Source organism: Danio aesculapii, chromosome 6 (genome assembly GCF_903798145.1).
Source record: "Danio aesculapii chromosome 6, fDanAes4.1, whole genome shotgun sequence".
NCBI classification, from domain to species: Eukaryota; Metazoa; Chordata; class Actinopteri; order Cypriniformes; family Danionidae; genus Danio; species Danio aesculapii.
The window spans coordinates 4202778-4222281 of NC_079440.1; the positions used below are offsets into that span (position 1 = coordinate 4202778).

General features: G+C 32.8%; 1 protein-coding gene across 1 annotated transcript in view; it reads left to right on the forward strand.

Moving 5' to 3' along the window:
* Positions 1 to 19504, forward strand: part of szt2 (SZT2 subunit of KICSTOR complex) — a 168715-nt gene that overhangs the window by 129346 nt on the left and 19865 nt on the right. The window contains 6 exon segments of the mRNA XM_056459355.1: positions 980 to 1105; positions 1647 to 1849; positions 3353 to 3461; positions 4651 to 4734; positions 8321 to 8395; positions 14256 to 14321. Of these exon segments, the coding sequence (XP_056315330.1) occupies positions 980 to 1105; positions 1647 to 1849; positions 3353 to 3461; positions 4651 to 4734; positions 8321 to 8395; positions 14256 to 14321 (663 nt within the window).

The following is a 19504-nucleotide window of genomic DNA, read 5'->3' on the forward strand; positions in this document are numbered from 1 at the left end:
GGTAGGCTGTGGCGTTGACACCATGCTCAATTGGTACTAATGGACCCAAAGTGTGCCAAGAAAATATCCCCCACACTATTACACCACCACCTCCAGCCTGAACTGTTCAGGTAGGATGGATCCATGCTTTCATGTTGTTGATGCCAAATTCTGACCCGACCATCTGAATGTGGCAGCAGAAATGGAGACTCATCAGACCAGGCAACGTTTCTCCAATCTTCTATTGTCCAGTTTTGGTGAGCCTGTGTGAATTGTGGCCTCAGTTTCCTGTTCCTAGCTGACAGGAGTGACACCCGGTGTAAACTTCTGCTGCTGGATATTTTCTCTTTTTCAGACCATTCTCTGTAAACCCTAGAGATGGTTGTGCGAGAAAATCCCAGTAGATCAGCAGTTTCTGAAATACTCAGAGCAGCCCATCTGGCACCAACAACCATGCCATGTTGAAAGCCACTTAAATCAGATTTCTTCCTCATTCTGATGCTCAGTTTGAACTGCAGCAGATCATCTTGACCATGTCTACATGCCTAAATGCATTGAGTTGCTGCCATGTGATTGGCTGGTTAGAAATTTTCGTTAATGAGCAGTTGGACATGTGTACCTAATAAAGTGGTCTGTGTGTGTGTGTATATATGTGTGTATGTATGTGTGTGTGTATATGTATATATATATATAAATATATATATATATATATATATATATATATATATATATATATATATATATATATATATATAAATAAATATATATATAAATAAATATATATAAATAAATGCATTGTTTCGATATTATATTGTCATTCTGACATTATATAATGAGTTGGATGCAACGTTCTTAATAATATCAATAATTACAATATATTTTGATGCAATATATCGTACAACAAAAAATACATATCGTGACAGACCTATACAAACTCCTCCCTTCTAAAAGTGTGTTTGTGTGTTTCTCTGTCTGTGTGTATGTATATGTGTGTGTTTAGGTGGCAGATCTGGACACTCTAAAGCAATCCTCCAGACTGGTCCATTACTGCGCCACACCACTGCTCTTTGACCCTGTGTTCAGAAAACAGATTCAGGAGGAACAGGTGCCACAGCCACAGATGAAGGTCTGTCTCTCCTCATCTTCCTCTTAATCAGTCTGTCTGTTTGTTTACACAGGACCCATTTATAAAAACTAATAAAAATGGATCGCCTTGAGTTTAAATAATAAATATTAACCCTAAATTGTATACTAATCGTATAGCTTTACAAATGCTATTTTATTTGGACCGTTTAACTTATAACTTCTAGACAAAAGTATGGTAATATCTCATAATTATATTCTGCTTAAATGGCTAGTTCACCCACAAATTAAAAGTATGTCATCATTTACTCACTCTTGACTTGTTTCCAAGTTTTACGAGTTAAAACACAAAAGAAGATATTTTGAAAAATGTTGGAAAACTGTATCCATTTATGTTTTATAGTATTTGTTATTCCTCCTGTGGAAGTCAATGGTTACAGGTTTTCAAAATATCGTCTTTTATAACTTTTTGGTTTGGAAACAATTAAGGCAGAGTAAATAGTGAGTGAATTTTCATTTTGGATTGAACTATCCCTTTAATATTTCCCTCAGTGATCTGATGTTGTGTGTTTGTCCTGGTTCAGAAGCGTCATCGATCCAGTGACTCGACGGCATCAGGCCGGGACCGCAGCTATAGCACAGATTCTGCAGAGATGCTGCCGAGCCGGCTGAAAGAGGAGCCGTGGCTGCAGGACATCTCCAGCACCTTCCTGCAGCAGTATGTGCAGTATCTGCAGAGCATGGGCTTCATCCTGGTGCAGGTCCGGCCGCAGTCGCCCGCACGCAGGTCAGACAAACACTTTAAATGCACAGTCTTCAACTCACACTCTTCTAAACTATTATGAATTACTTTCTTCTGTTGAACACAAAACAATATGTTCTGAAGAATGCTAGAAACCGGTAACCATTGGCTTCCATAGTACAAACTAAATATCTTTTGAAGAATGTTAGAAACCGTTAACCATTGACCTCCAAAAGATGAACAACATATGTTTTGAAGATGGTTAGAAATGAGTAACCATTGACTTCCAAAGTACGAACAACATGTTTTGAAGAATGTTAGAAACAGGTAACCCATGACTTCCAAAGTATGAACAACATATGTTTTGAACAATTTGAAGAATATTAGAAGCGGGTAACCATCGACATCAAACAAAATCAAACAAAATATGTTTTGAAGAATGTTAGAAACGAGTAACCATTGACTTCCATAGTTTGAACAACATGTTTTGAAGAATGTTAGAAACCGGTTACCCATGACTTCCAAAGTATGAACAACATATGTTTTGAACAATTTGAAGAATATTAGAAACGGGTAACCATCGACATCAAACAAAATCAAACAAAATATGTTTTGAAGAATGTTACAAACCGGTTACCCATGACTTCCAAAGTATGAACAACATATGTTTTGAACAATATTAGACGGCTAACCATTAACCTTCATAGTACAAACAACATATGTTTTGAAGAATGTTAGAAACGGGTTACCCATGACTTCCAAAGTATGAACAACATATGTTTTGAACAATATTAGACGGGTAACAATTGACTTCCATAGTACTTACAAAATATGTTTTGAAGAAAGTTAGAAACGGGTAACTATTGACGTCTATAGTACAAACAAAATATCTTTTGAAGAATGATAGAAACGAGTAACCATTGACTTCCAAAGTACGAACAAAATATGTTTTAATGAATGTAAGAAACGAGTAACCGTTGACTTCCATAGTACAAAAAAAATATGTTTTGAACAATGTTAAAAACGGGTAACTATTGACATCCATAGTACTAACAAAATATGTTTTGAAGAATGTTAGAAACAAGTAATCATTGACTTTCAAAGGACAAACAACATATGTTTTGAAGAATGTTAGAAACGGGTAACCATTGACTTCCATAGTACTAACAAAATATGTTTTGAAGAATGTTAGAAACAAGTAACCAGTGACTTTCAAAGGACAAACAACATATGTTTTGAAGAATGTTAGAAACGGGTAACCATTGACTTCCATAGTACTAACAACATATGTTTTGAAGAATGTTAGAAATGGGTAACTATTGACGTCCATATTACAAGCAAAATATTTTTTTTAAATGTTAGAAACGGGTAACTATTGACTTCCAAAGTACGACCAATATGATCTGACATAATATCAACTTCCCAGGAGCGTGTTGAATACTTCTGTAATTCAGTGCGATTGCAGTGTTAAAAGAAAAGTGAGACTGTATTAAGCAGCAGGAGTGTGTGCTTCAGCTTAACAGACTGTTGCTCTGTCTGTTTCTGCAGCATCGCTCGAGCTCGCGCCGCCATGTTGAGCTCTCTGTCCACTGAAGGCAGATCTTCATTCTCGTCATTCTCATATAATAAGCAGAAGAGTGAAGACAGCAGCCCCAAGGTACACAAGCTTTATTAACTCATTCACATTCACTCATTACACTATGTTTTTTTAAATTGGTTTGAAACTTTGCTCCCACTTTATATTAAGTAGCCTTATCTACTAGGTAGATACTTTAAAATATAAACACAGTGTACTTATGTCATGATAATGTATTGCAGAACACTTTTGGTACTCTTGAGGTGGGATACGGGTCAGGATATAGACCGGTTTGGGGGTATGAGAAGGTTTAAGGTTGGGTTAAGGTGTAAGGGATGGACAGCAGTGTAATTATAAATGTAATAACAGGTATAATTAAATGCAGGTATTAAATCAAGCATAAGTACAGTGTAAAAACATGGATTCACACAAAAAATACAGTGTAACAATAAATTAATTTTAGTGTAAGTACATATTAGGTCACTATATATAATGTGGGACCAAAACTTTTCATTTGTTACAGTCCAAAAAAGACAAACATTTGTAAATGAATGACAAGAAATAAATGGTTAATCAAGAACATGATATTTGGTGTCATTTATATGCTTTTCAACCAGTAGAAATAAAAAAATACCACTTTTGCTAGAATGTGCGACACTCATATTTCTATTAATATACAGTATAATATGCACTCTAGCATTCAAAGTTGAATATGTGTCATTTTTTATATAATATTACAGTTTGTTTTTATTTATTTATTAAGTCTATTTATTTAATCACTTTGTAAGAAAAAATTCTCATAACACACCAAGAACTCATTAAGAGAATAAGCTCAACCCTGTTAGACCAAGCGCCACGGCGCAAAGCAGATTTTTCCATTGTTAAAATAGCAAAAGTGGATTCTGACATGCCCTTAATGCTTTTGCGCCCTGCGTTTTGGATAGAACCCCTTGTGTTCATCCAAATGTGTAAAAATGTTTTCTGTAAGAGCGTTTTTTAAGGGTTTTGAGGATAGAAAATACAGTATCAAAACTGTCCTCACAATTGACAGAAATGTAATGTGTGTGTTGAGTGAGAGAGACTTCAGAATATTAAAAATACTATGTAAAATCCTCCAAAAGTGTAAAAATGCAAACAAGTTTTCTATAAGATATACTTTTAAGGAGTTTTGGTGATAGAAAATATCGTTTGGTCAGTATTAAAGACAATGGAGAGTCATTACAATTGACAGAAGTCTAATGTGTATGTGTGTGTGTGTGTGTGTGTGTAGCAGAGCAGTTCGTCAGGCTCAGTGTCGTATCACCTGCAGAGGGCGCTGCCGGGAGGAATCGTGCTGATGGAGCTGGCCTTTCAGGTAAGAGTTTCATCTTCAGTGCAGAGTTTTTATATTTCAGGCCACAGATTCAGCCTCAGCATACAGCAAACACTGGGCTTTCACAACAACACTGTGAACGTCTCGACAGACACAGAGGAGAGAGAGAGAGATGCTTAATGGAGTCTGCCTCACTCACGCACTATTTATGCTCATTAATATTTAAACACACAGAATCAACAGCGAGGAAACAAAAGGCCATCTGATCTCCAGCCTTTCACATGCTGATCTCACATCTCTCACTATTCACTTTCATAGTGTTTTGATGATATTGTGTTTGTTATTATGGCTGTCAAAGGTAATTCTGTGAAATATGACATTTATCTGTACATGTTTTATTAGTTTAGTTCTCTTATTTGTAAATGAGTGATTATGAATTCTGCATGAAATCTCAGTTTAATCATGAGTGATATTGTGTATGAATAGTCAGTGGCAAAAACACATATATCTATAAAGTACACAGGGAGGAGTTATTTTATTTAGCAAATTTACATTTATTATGCAGAATGTATTATTATTATTATTATTATTATTATTATTATTATTATTATTATTATTATTATTATTATTATTATTATTATTATGCAGAATGAATGTATTATTATTATTATTATTATTATTATTATTATTATTATTATTATTATTATTATTATTATTATTATTATTATTATTATTAATATGCAGAATGAATGTATTATTATTATTATTATTATTATTATTATTATTATGCAGAATGAATGTATTATTATTATTATTATTATTATTATTATTATTATTATTATTATGCAGAATGAATGTATTATTATTATTATTATTATTATTATTATTATTATTATTATTATTATGCAGAATGAATGTATTATTATTATTATTATTATTATTATTATTATTATTATTAATATGCAGAATGAATGTATTATTATTATTATTATTATTATCATTATTATTATTATTATTATTATTATTACTATTATTATTATTATTATCATTATTATTATTATTATTATTATTATTATTATTATTATTATTCATTCATTTTCTTTTCACTTAGTCCCTTTGTTAATCTGGGGTTGCCACAGCAGAAAGAACCGCCAACTTATTAAGTAGTTAATCTTAGAATTTACCCAACAACATTTATGCATTTTTAATGACATAATTTACATTTATTTTGTAATTCTAACTGACAATAACACACTATGGAGAACATAACTTATCTATTTTGTCATCTGACTATATAAACATGCTCATATTCCAGCTGCAACCCATCACTGGGAAACATCCATACACACTCATTCACACACATACACTGTGGACAATTTTAGCTTACCCAATCCACCTGTACCGCATGCCTTTAAACTGTGGTGGAAACCGGAGCACCCGGAGGAAACCCACACCAGCACGGGGAGAACATGCAAACTCCACACAGAAATGCAAACTGGCCCAGCCGAGGCTCGATCCAGCGACCTTCTTGCTGTGAGGCGATTGTGCTACCCTCTGCGCCCTGTTAGTAGTAGTAGTAATAATAATAATAACAACAACAGTAAAATCAGTAATTATAATAAAATATTTACTAATAATGATAATAATTGTAGTCATCATCATTATTAATAATGATTTGAATATTTATGAATAATGAATGTTTATAACAATCCTATCATTGTTTGTATTATTTAGAATTAGTATTGTTATCATTGTTATTCATACTTGTTATTAATAGGAGCAGTAATAATAGTAATAAAAATAATAATATTTCATATTGTTGTAATTATTATTCATACTTAATAGTAGCAGTAGTAGTTATAATAATGATATTAATAAATAATAATAATCATAAAATATTTTCATAAAATATTAACTTTAATTGTAAGAATAATTCAACAATGATAAAATGAGTATTTATTATATTATATAAGGCTTTTTCCAAATATCCAATCTTTAGTTACTTTTTTTTAATAATAGAATTGCTTTACTATTATAAATATTAAAATAGTTCACCTTTTTCTCAAAGAAATAACCATAAAAAGAAATCATTTTAAAAATCGAAGCATGCTTGAAAACATGAACAACCTACTTTACTTCTGTAAAATGACTTTTTATAAGAGGAAAATGTATGATTCTGAACCTAAAAGATTGCAAAGACATTTATTTTATTGGAATGAATTATTACTAGCAGGGAAAAAACAGAAAAAAAAGTTTTAGAAAAGTCATGGAAATGAGTTTAACAGATATCTGTGTACTTGAATATAGGTTATTATTGGAATAAAGGTCGTCTTTAGTTCTTTTCTGTCCCTGGTCAAAAGCATGCTCTCTCACGTTATTTTTGCCCTGTAAACATTATCTAAGTGAAGTTTCTCAAACTAATTTCGAGAGGAGCACGGGATATGATTGACTGCAGCTGGTCACTCATCTACATTCACTAGTTAGCCAATCAGATTAACCCCAACTCACTATAAGTAGCCTAGCTAGAACTACTCTCTTATCTTCGTTTTCCAGAAGAAACCCCCCATCCACCCCTTCTCCTCCTTTCTTCCTTTACCACGGGGAGCTCTCGAGAACCACCTGATCTCGTACTCCCCTCATATGCTCTATGGACCAAGCGGGAGCCCTGGGCTCACCTATCTCCGAGCTCAGGGTTCTCTCCCGGGACAGCATGCCAAACCTGCTAACAGTTGTCAAACAATATCTAAGTGTGAACTCTTGAAATACAATTTACATAGATATAAAACATTTAAACTAAATAGATTGTTGCGTGTTTTTTTTATTATTTACCACAAATAACATGTAAAGTAACAAATTATAAATACTCAAAGAACTGTAATTGAGAAGTTTTCTCACGAATTGTACTTTACTAAGTAGTTTTAAAAGTGTGTACTTTAACTTTGAGTACTTGAGTGCTTTTTTAATGCTGTATTGGTGCTTTTCCTCTACTACTTTCCTTTAACCTGCAGTCACTACTTTATTTTTTCCTGTCTATGGGGATTAGAAAAATCAGTCCTGTGATTCCTGTCCAATCAAATATATAGAAAGTAAATCGCATCACATGGACAACCTCAAGACATGTGCACTTTATAAACCGTTTGGAACCGTTTTTAGCAAACCGTTTGGAAGAATCAAGTGTCCAAGAAGATGTCTAAAACCTTTATACGCAATGATCAACAGACAGGATGAGATGTTTGAGATGACCGATGTTTACTGTATGAATACTGAAATCACGAGATAGTCTTAAACAATAACTAAATGCAGTACAGAATGTTACGTTTACACACACACAGCTTTTTACAACGTAATAATCAATACTCACTAGTCTTGACTACTTCTAAAAGGGCAACTGTTTACACGTGCTTTGAGTAATATTTACAACAGATCATTTTACTCTGCTTGCACTACATTTTATCAAAGTAATGTTACTTTTACTTTTTCTGTACCGTGTTTAAGTAGACATTACATGAAACATTAGGTCATGAAAATGTACTTGAAAGTCATGGAGTCATTTTAGTAGTAAAAATGTTTGAACCCAGTACTAGGTTAATTAATGAAGTAAATGTGGGCAATTATGTCTGTGTTTCAGGGCTGTTATTTCTGCGTGAAGCAGTTTGCATTGGAGTGTTCCAGGATCCCCATGGGTCAGACGGTTAATTCACAGGTAACGGCATTTGTGTGTTTTCAGAACTACGTCAAGCAAAAACCAATGCATGTGCTGAAAGACGAGAAAAGGATCTCAGCATTGTATTTCTGTGCATCTGTTGTAAGTCTCTGCGGATGGATTTAATATGAGCAACAAGCAGCAATCGCAGGATTCACTGGTCAAATGTCTGTCTGTCTCTCTCTCTCTCTCTCTCTCTCTGATGGCGTGTTTAATGTGCAGCGGGTCCAGGTTGGCTGTAAATGAGGAGTAATTAAGTGTAAATATTTGTAAATCTCCAGATGTTTCTCAGCAGGAGGTCTGTGATGATTTCTACAGCGCCAAAAGCCCATAAGGTTCCTCCAATCACAGCTGCTCGTACATAGCAGACATTAAGTCATTAGCGTGTTTGTTTGGCTGTTTGTAAGTGCAGATTCTTCATACTGAGCTCGAGGATAAACCAGTGGAAGAATCAGTCCTGAAAATCCATCAACTTCTATTAGAATCTGTAGTTTTTGTTTGCAAACTGTTATTATTTTTTTGTGTTTCATTTTTGGTAATCGATTTCTTTTTATTCTTTGAAAGCCAAGTTTATTCCTTCATTTAGCAAATTAATATTTCCTGAGCAGAATTTTGTAATTGTTGTCAATAAATAAATAAGCGTTTTATTATTATTATTATTATTATTATTATTATTATTATTATTATTATTATTATTATTATTATTATTATTATTATTATTATTATTATTGTTGTAAATATTGTAATTATTATTAATTCATTTATTATTATTGATGAATGAAGTAATTGTGAGAATCATTAAACGATAAGTATGTTGTAATAATACTTATAAATAAATAAACAAGTAAACAAATAAATAATATAATAATTAATAGGAATTATTATTATTAGTAGTAGTGGTATTAAAATAAGTAATAATAATAATCATTATTATTATTATTGCTGTTATTGTTGTTGTTAATAATATTGTTATTATTATTAATTCATTTATTATTATTTATGAATGAAATTTAATTATGAGAATCATTAAATGATCAGTATGTTGTAATGAATAAATAAATAAATAAACAAGTAAACAATTAAATAAAATAATAATCAATAGGAATTATTATTAATATTAGTAGTTATAGTTGTAGTAGTAATAATTAATAATAATAATAATCATTATTATTGTTGTTGTAAATATTGTTATTATTATTATTATTATTATTATTATTAATTATTTAATTAATTAGTTTATTATTATTTAAAAATGAAGTTTAATTGTGTGAATCATTAAACAATCATGATGTAGTAATAAAACCTATGAATAATAAAATAAATGAAAGAATAATTAATAAGAACTATTGTTATTATTATTAGTTGTAGAAGTAGTAGTAAAATAACTATTAAAAGTAATAGCTGTTGTTGTAATTGTTGTTATTAATATTGTTATTTATTATGTAATTAATTCATTTTTTATTATTTAAGAATAAAGTTTAATTGTGAGAATTATTAAACAATCGGTATGTTGTAATAATGCTTATAAAATAAATAAACAAATAAAAAGAATAATAAAAATTATTAGTAGTAGTAGTAATATTAATAATTATTTATTATTATATTATTATTTGTTATTTAAGAATGAAGTTTAATTGTGAGAATCATTAAACTGCCAGTATGTTGTAATAATTTTCCTGAATAAATAAAATAACTAAAGTAATAATAATAGTAATTTTTTATAATTCAGTTTAATTGTGAGAATCATAAAACGATAATGAAACAAATACATAAAAGATATGAATAAATCCCCCTTTAATCTCTGGTTAGGTTTCGAGTACTTATTAAATAGTTTTATAACTAGAATTATAATTAATTCTGGTATTTCCCTCCTTTTTTAAATAAAGAACTAACTATAAATATGATTACATTTTGATTAGCTGACTATTAAAAGCACTATTTATCATGTTTATAATTCAGTATTTTTTAAGTTGGTGAAAAATGTTTCTTAATTAAACAATTATAAAGACATTATTTTTTATTATTGCAATGGATTATCAACAGCTTGATTTAAGTAAATGCGGTCAATTATCTTTTATTTTGGCTTTAGGAATTACACAAACACAAATTATTTTCCATATAGACACATCTGGAAGCTGAGTTATTGTTAATTGTATTCTAATAGTAATGCTTGTTTTTGTCCCTCGAAAGCCAAATCTATGCACTCTCTGCAGGAGAATGGAGTGATCAAATTCAGCGTGAAAATCAGCAAATGGTTTTGAAGTCAGACGTTTAAAGGTCATTCAGAGGAAACGCTGCCATTTGTACCAGAAAATTGTTCTTTTCATGAAGCACATTTGAAAAGGTTACTGCTGGACTTTTATGAAATCATATTTCTCTCATGCCTGAAGTATAAGGGCCGTCAGACAGAGACATTAGTGGACTCAATTATCAAGACACTTTCTCTACAGCGCACAGCATATATATTACTTTTGTTTACGTTGTTTTTGGCCATTTTTAAACTGTTAAGTGTACAAACAGTTCAGCGCGAACACATTATTGCAGTCTAATCACAGTATGCTTGAATAGATTGAATAGATTTCTGGTAGTATTCCTTGTGTGTCTTTGTAATAAACACACATTTTAATATTAGATGAATACTCCAGCTAAAAATGAAAACTCATTAAAGAATATTATACATTTAAATCATACATTTAATATTATCATATGTTTTTGTACAAGTCAGATATTACAGGATCTTGCTACGTTCACACTGCGAGGCTTAGTGCTCAAATCAGATTTTTTTTTCTCAGATCTGTGTTTTTACATGGCTGTTTACATTATTGTTGTTATACATTTGGCCAATATCAGATTTGCAGTGTGAACAGATCATGGTTCTAATCTGACCCGTATGTTCAAAACTACAGTTACGGACAGCACAAAATGTCGAATTATGCACACAATGTGTGTACTGTATGAAGTAAGCACGTTTTCAGATTATGCTTATTATGATTATTGACCTTTTCATAGTAAACCCTAGTGTATTTCATGACCTGTAAGGGATTGTTCTGCTACTACTAATGTGTATTTTGCCATTTGAAACTTAAAATAAGTCCCTTGTGATTGAAAACACTGATCATTTGTGATTTATAACAACCGTTTTGCGCGTCTTTCTGTGTATTTATTTATTTATTTATTTGGGTGTGTCTTTATTTATTTATTTATTTATTTGTTTGTTTGTTTATTTGTTTATTTGGGTGTGTCTTTATTTATTTATTTATTTGGGTGTATCTGTATTTATTTATTTATTTGGGTGTGTCTGTATTTATTTATTTATTTGGGTATGTCTTTATTTATTTATTCATTTATTTATTTATTTATTTGGGTGTGTCTTTATTTATTTATTTATTTGGGTGTGTCTTCATTTATTTATTTATTTGGGTGTGTCTTTATTTATTTATTTGGGTGTGTCTTTATTTATTTATTCATTTATTTATTTATTTATTTGGGTGTGTCTATTTATTTATTTATTTATTCATTTATTTATTTGGGTGTGTCTTTATTTATTTATTTATTTGGGTGTGTCTATTCATTTATTTATTTATTTGGGTGTGTCTGTATTTATTTATTTATTTGGGTGTATCTTTATGTATTTATTCATTTATGTATTTATTTATTTGGGTGTGTCTGTGTTTATTTATTTATGTGGGTGTGTCTTTATTAATTAATTAATTTATTTATTTATTTAGGTGTGTCTTCATTTATTTATTTTTATTTATTTGGTTGTGTCTATTTATTTATTTATTTGTTTGTTTGGGTGTGTCTTTATTTATTTATTTGTTTGGGTGTGTTTTAGTTTATTTATTTATTTGGGTGTGGGTGTGTGTGTGTGTTTATTTATTTATTTATTTATTTATTTGGATGTGTCTTCGTTTATTTATTTATTTCGGTATGTGTTTATTTATTAATTTGGGTGTGTTTTTATTTATTCGTTTATTTATTTGGGTCTGTCTTTATTTATTTATATATTTATATATTTATTTGGCTGCGAGTTTGTTTATTTATTTATTTGGCTGTGTCTATTTATTAATGTGTGTGTGTGCGTGCGTGTGTGCGTGCGTGCGTGTGAGTGTGCATGTGCGTGTGCGTGTGTGTGCGTGTTTATTTATTTGAGTGTGTTTTTGTTTATTTATTTATTTATTTGGTTGTGTTTGTTTATTTATTTATTTGGTTGTGTTTGTTTATTTATTTATTTTGGTGAGTGTTTGTTTATTTATGTAGATCTGTTTGTTTGTGTGTTTGTTTGTTTTTATTTTAAATAATAATCCACTAATCAGTCTACCAGCAGAATAATAGTTTGTATGCCCAAAAATCTTGTCAGACGTAATTAGAAAAAGAATTAAAATCTTTATGTTTTGCCATGATCTTTTAAAACAGTAGTTCTTACTCATTGATCAGCTGCAAGTTTTCAGTCAATTGAAATACAATAAGTGCAGGTACGGAGTAAGGCCCAATCCCTTTTCTACCCCTTAGCCCTTCCCCTCACCCCTACCCCTCGTTTTGCGCGTTCCCTTGAAGAGGCAGTGGTGTCCCAAGTTTTAAGGCGTAGGGCTAAGGGCAAGGGGTAAATACTCCTTTGAACGAAGATTTTTCAGGACCACACTCGAAACCAAGGGGTAAGAAAAATTCCCAGAATACACCAGCTAAAGCTGCACTCAGAAGTAAAGAGATTCACAAATTTGTATATTTTGTCATTATTATTCATTTTTATAACAAACAAGGACACGTTTTAATATATTCATAACCGTGTTCGTGTTTTACCGTCATGCTTAAAAAAAACGCTAAAATAAAAACGCTAAATTTCGCTATCTATAATTCATAATAATAACTCCTGTATAGTAGTCCCACAGCATTCTGACACTCAGATACCCTGAGAGAAAATTCTAGTGGCTGGGAATGAGCTTTTTACAGTGTCTGCTATAATGTTAATGTTGTGTTTGTGTGTTTACATGATGAATATGGCCATTGTGTAAATACACAGTACAGTTACCATCTTATTGCCACATTATATTATTATGATAACATGATATACGCCTTCAGTGATTTCCTGAAGATAAATGCCAAAAAATAAAGCAACTGGAATCACTACAGCAGTCGCCATCGTCTGACTTCATATGAAGCAAGAGATGGCGATGACATACAGTACGATGACATGTGCAGGTGCTTTAGTGCTGTCCCAATTCTTAGGGGTACATTTTGAAGCTCTTCCCCTTCACACTCGGTTTTAAGGGCCAAGGGGAAGGGGTCCAAAAATAGAATTGAGATTGGGTCTGAATATGTTGTTTCATTTCATTTATTTGAATTTTTTACATTTTTAAACTCTCCGGTTTGCCGATTTCACCTATATTCGACACTATTTTTTTTTCACAAAACTTATTTGAAAACTTTTGGTAGACTGTTTGTATTTATGCATGCAAAATTGCTCATTTTTGATGCAAACCAAATGAAATGTCTTATTTTCTGACCAGTTTGTCAAGAGTTAGTTGCTGGAGGTGCTAAGAATATAGATATTTAACTAAAGAGTCCTGCTTTTCATCTATAAAGACACGCCTCATCATATCATCATGTCTATGTCACTTCCTGTAACACGTCTTCATACATTAGCGCAGTGTACATGTGCATGTGTGTTTTGTTGTCATTTTGTGTGCAAATTGACTTCTAACCTCTCTGTGTGGCATGTTTCTCATCTGTCTCTGTTTGTGTGTGTGTGTGTGTGTGTGTTATCTTCTGTGTCTGTGTGTGTCTCACTGTCCTGCATATATGTATGTATGTATGTTTGTGTGGGTGTGTTTAGTCCCATCTCACCCTTTCTTTCCATCAGGACTCACTTCTGAACAAAGCTCCTAGCAAGCCGTTCCCCGAGGAGCCCACAGACTGTGACTCTGCGGTATGTTCTGCATCCTCGGGGGCGGGGCTCGTCTACAAACCAATCAGGCTTTACCTCAGACCCCTTCCCCTGTGTAGTGCCTGGCTCCTCCCCCTTCATCCTGCATCCCCAATCTTGCAGTTTCTATGGGGTTCGCTCAAATCAGACGGCTTTTTCCCCTGTGTTTGTCAGTGATGCTCCTTTAATTGCATCTCTGTTTTTTAATTCATTTATTTATTATTTAAATTGAGATGCTCATCTTCTGGGAGTTCAAAGGTCACTCTTCTCGCAGCTCTGATGATCTTTTCTCTTTGCTCAATAATTATATCCCTGATTTTCTTCCACTCTTGTTGCATCTTGATTTAGACATGCTTATCTCTATTTGAGGAGTCATCAACGTTATTTCTGGAGGTTTCTCTATAGATAACGTGTTACTCAATTTCTTTCACTGATTTTTAGCCCAGGTTTGGGCTTCACAACAGAAAGAGGAATTCACAAGCGGTGCTTTTTCCATATTTGTCCTGGCAGAACTATGAGAATGAATTTTGTGGTGTAAGTTGCTTTGGATGAAAGTCTCTGGCATAAATGTGAATAAAATCCTCCACTTACAACAGTCTGACGTAAAGCTACAGTAGATGTAATGTGAAGCCTTTCAAAACTCTGCTAGCTTTAGGAAACAATAGCTTTTTAAAAAAACTATATGTAAATATGTGCTTTATGGGCGGCTCAGTGAATAGCGAGTGCCAGCTCGGCCAGTTTCTGTGAGGAGTTTGCATGTTCTCCCCGTGTTGGCGTAGGTTTCTTCAGGGTGCTCCAGTTTACACCACAGCCCAAAAACATGCGCTATAGGTGAATTGGGTTAGCTAAATTGTCAGGAGTGTATGAGTATGATTGTGTATGGGTGTTTCCCAATACTGGGTTGCAGCTGGAAGGGCATCCACTGTGTAAAACATATGCTGGAATAGTTGGCAGTTCATTCCGCTGTGGCGACCTCTGAAATGGAGACTAAGCTGAAGGAAATTGAATGGATGAATGTGCTTTATTAGTACTGATAAACAGCCAATATCAGAATAATAGACTGGAAAAAAGCCACTATAGATAATAGTGAGAATTGCTACTTCAACTACATTGGATTTGCATAATAACAATAATAACAAATTAATGATCAGAGTCATTTAAAGTTATGTTAATTATTTTAATAATTTCATTCATTCATTCATTTTCTTTACGGCTTAGTCCCTTTATTAATCTGGGGTCGCCACAGCGGAATGAACCACCAACTTATCCAGCATATTTTTTATGCAGCGAATGCCCTTCCAGCTGCAACCCAACACTGGGAAAGTTTTAATAATTTGTTAATGTTAATTTGTTACACATTGGTGTATTTGTGTGTAAAAGATAATCATGTAAAAAAAGAAATAATTAAAGCTATAAATGCTTCTCAAATCACTTATCAAGTCAGAAATTCAAGATGAAGTTAGGACATTACATTTTATGTAATCTAATAGGTTTATTTTATTTTAAAGCAGCCTTCAATCAGCCTCGCGTCTCTTCAGAATGTGTTCGCAAAGTTTCCGCTGAAAATGTCTCACAGGTTTATTATACCATGCTGTAAATGCCCTCTTTGGGAGCAAGAAAAACACAGATTTTTGTGTGCCTGTCTCTTTAAATGTAAATGAGCAGCTGCTCCTCCTACTTCCATGAGGGGCGGAGCCTTGGCTACTCGGGCAATAACAGGTTTTGCGTATGTTTTAAAGCCTTGTCCATTTAAACTTCTGATTAATAGTTTGATATATTTTTATTATATATTATTATTAATTTTAATATTGATATATATTAACATTTGCTGTTATTGCTTTCACATTAAAGAATTAATTACAATAATAATAACAACTATAGTAATGATAATACCAATAGTAATAATTGTTATTATTAAATTAAGTACTAGGTTGCAGCTGGAAGGGCATCCGTTGTGCAAAACATATGCTGGATAAGTTGGCGGTTCATTCTGCTGTGGCGACCCGTGATGAATAAAGGGCTAACCCGAAGGAAAATGAATGAGTAATTGTTATTATTATTATTTCTATTATTCTTATATTTTCGATTGTATTCAACAGTGAATTTTACACTCTGTTCATTATAAAGTTGTTGCCTTTTACGGCTGTTTCAGGCCTTTATCAGGAGTCATGGAAAGGTGATTTTGTGAGGTTGCCAGAAAGTAGTAAAGAACACAGTATACAGGAAAAAGTATGAAAGTAAGGATGTGCAGGAAACACCAGGAACTCTCAAAGTGATGGCAAAGTCCCTTCAGGCAAGTTCAGTCAGTGGTCATTTTCACTCCGCCTCAGGCAGATCTTTCCAACATACAAGTACAACTTCATCTGATTGAATAGGGAAAGACCACCATTTCTAGAAGTGTCTGGGAAAATGTAAAAGTGGTATATTTTAAATCAGGAATAAAATATTGTAATGACTGTATTATAAATTGCATCGAAAACATTCACAACTAAAAGGAGCTGTTCTCAAATAATTTTTTATACATGAAAAAGTTAAGATATGCGGGTTGATTAACAGCATATCGAAATAAAATATGTCAGCTAAAATATAATGCATGATCCTGTTAAGCATATATCTTTAATTTAATGACTCCGAATGCTTTTATTATTGCAAAACTTGAATCATTGGAGGAGTAGACTGTTTATGCATAAAAAAATGTAAATGTAATTGATGCAGACACTAAAATGTCTCATCCTTTATCCATTCATTTTCCCGTTCAGATTGATCATCAGCATAGATATAAAACATTTACTGAATGATGATGATTTATCAAATGCATGATGCCATTCTGTTTAAAAGCAGTTCATTTTTTATTTTTTTTCACTGGTAAAATACAGGTAGGAGTATGTGCGTGCGTGTATGTGTGTGATGGTTTTGAGTGTGAAAAACACTTAAAGGGATAGTTCACTCAAAAATAAAATATCTATTCCATTTACCTGCACTCAAGTGGTTGTAAACCTTTATGAATTTCTTTTTTGTTTTCAGGACAAAACAAGATATTCTGAAGAATGTTGGAAAAAAGCAGCCATTAGCACTTAATATGGACGTCAGTGACTGTTTTTTATTCCCAACATGCTTCAGTATATTCTTTGTGTTCAACAAAACAAAAAACTCAGTGGATGATGAGTAAATTATGACACAATTAAAATATTGGGTTGAACTATCCTTTTAACATAATGTGGTGATGTTTTTATTCTTGGTAGATCTGTTTATCTGTTATATAGTTTTGGTGTATTTTGAGTATGGTCTTTTAATATAGCAGTCTTACACTTGTACTACAAACTGGGTAAAAATAAATAGCGGTCAGTTACAGCAATACCTATTTTGCCATCCATGTGAGCCTTTCTGTAGGGATGTGAATAGTCTGAAGCAGAAAGAATTGGTTGTTTTACCTGAAGGACTTCAGTATCGAGTGATAGTATTGCTCTCATTCAGACGTGCTCAAGTGGACTGGTTGTTTTTGTTCATAGTGTTCAATGCATTGTAGAATGCCTTAAAGGAGACCTATTATCTGACTTTTTACAAGATATAAAATAAGCCTCTGGTGTCCCTGGAGTGTGTGTGTGACGTTTCAGCTCGAAAAACCATGTAAATAATGTTTTGGAGCTCTGAAACTGCCCCTTTTAGGCTTTGAGCCAAATTGTGGTGTTTTGGTGACTGTCGCTTTAAATTCAAATGAGATTGTGCTCTTTTTAAAAGAAGGCGGAGCTACAAATGCCTGTGTGTCAGCATAGTGGCAGATTCAAAAACAAGACTAATCTCCTATGCTAATTTGGGAGAGATTATCACTAATGGGCGGGGCTTTCCCTCTCTGATGACACGTATAAAGGGAGAATGTCAATCAAAGTTTTTCTGCTGACAGTTTTTATGAAGTCTGATTATAAACAATAAAATTAATACATTTTTATCGTTAGAAGCTGCTTATATTCACACATTGTTGCCACACAACTGCGTTTAATTCCCTTATAAAAATGATTTTTGCATAATAGGACCCCTTTAATTTTGTGAACGTGTGCATCAAGGCTCTAGTCGAGGGTCTTACTGCGTTTTTCAATGTATCATGCATGCAAACACTTCAGCAGAATGTCAATGTTTCATGCAGACTGAGAGGTAAATGGACGAGTGGTTTTATCTTCAGGATTTCAAACGTTGACGTGCAAAATGTTGCTGGATGAAAGCTGCAATTGCGCTGGCCAGTTTCTGCTGTCTGTGGAAATGCAGCGGCAGGTTTTGGATTTGATAAGATGTGTGTGTGTGTGTGTGTGTGTGTGTGTGTGTGTTTTAGGCTAACGGTCAGGATTGTGCTGTAATTACTCCTGCTTTCTCTCTCTGCAGTCATCTGCATTTGCCGCTAATGCTTTTGTAAGCACAGCTTTGATGTGAGCTTTAATTAAATAGGATACGATTATTACACTGATTGATATCACAGATGCTCTGCTGAAGGTTTTGAGGTTCAGTTGCTTTTGCATTAGTTTTGTCAGGACTGAGGGGTCTTTGGCTGAGCTTCACCAAATCTGTCAACAGCATCTGTCCGCTTCAGATTTTAGCGCCAGATTGAAGTTTTTGTTCATCCAGATATAATGTTCATAATAGTCTCATACAGAAACGACACCGGTTTCAGATGACAAGTCATTTGTCGTTATCACCATTTACAATTAAATGATATTTTCACTCACACTTTATGTGAAGGTATTTTAGCTGTGATTTTTACCTCTAACCAGGCCCGGATTAGCTAATCAGGAGGACTAGGAGAATTCCCGGTGGGCCGGTTCGTTTTTTAACCGCAAGGGCCGGTGTCCCTAGCTGCTTGCACTCTCAGCAGTCGCACTTTTTTTCATTTATTTATTTATTTATTTGACCATAGCCTCTCTCTTTTTATTCATTATTTTGCCCCATCTCCACTCTTTTTATTTATTTTCTCGCAGCCCCGCGAGCAAAATGCAGCCTGCAGGTTAATGATGATGTAACTATCATCCGACCCCAAACAGCTGCATCTTAGTGAATATAAGAATTCGAACAATTAATATTAATGAATATTACACCTGCTTAATCAAAATCTGATAATTCACTACATTAATAAATCTGACATAAATTGAAATCTAAAAAGGGGACAAAAAGATTAAGCCATCAATAGAAAGTAATACTGT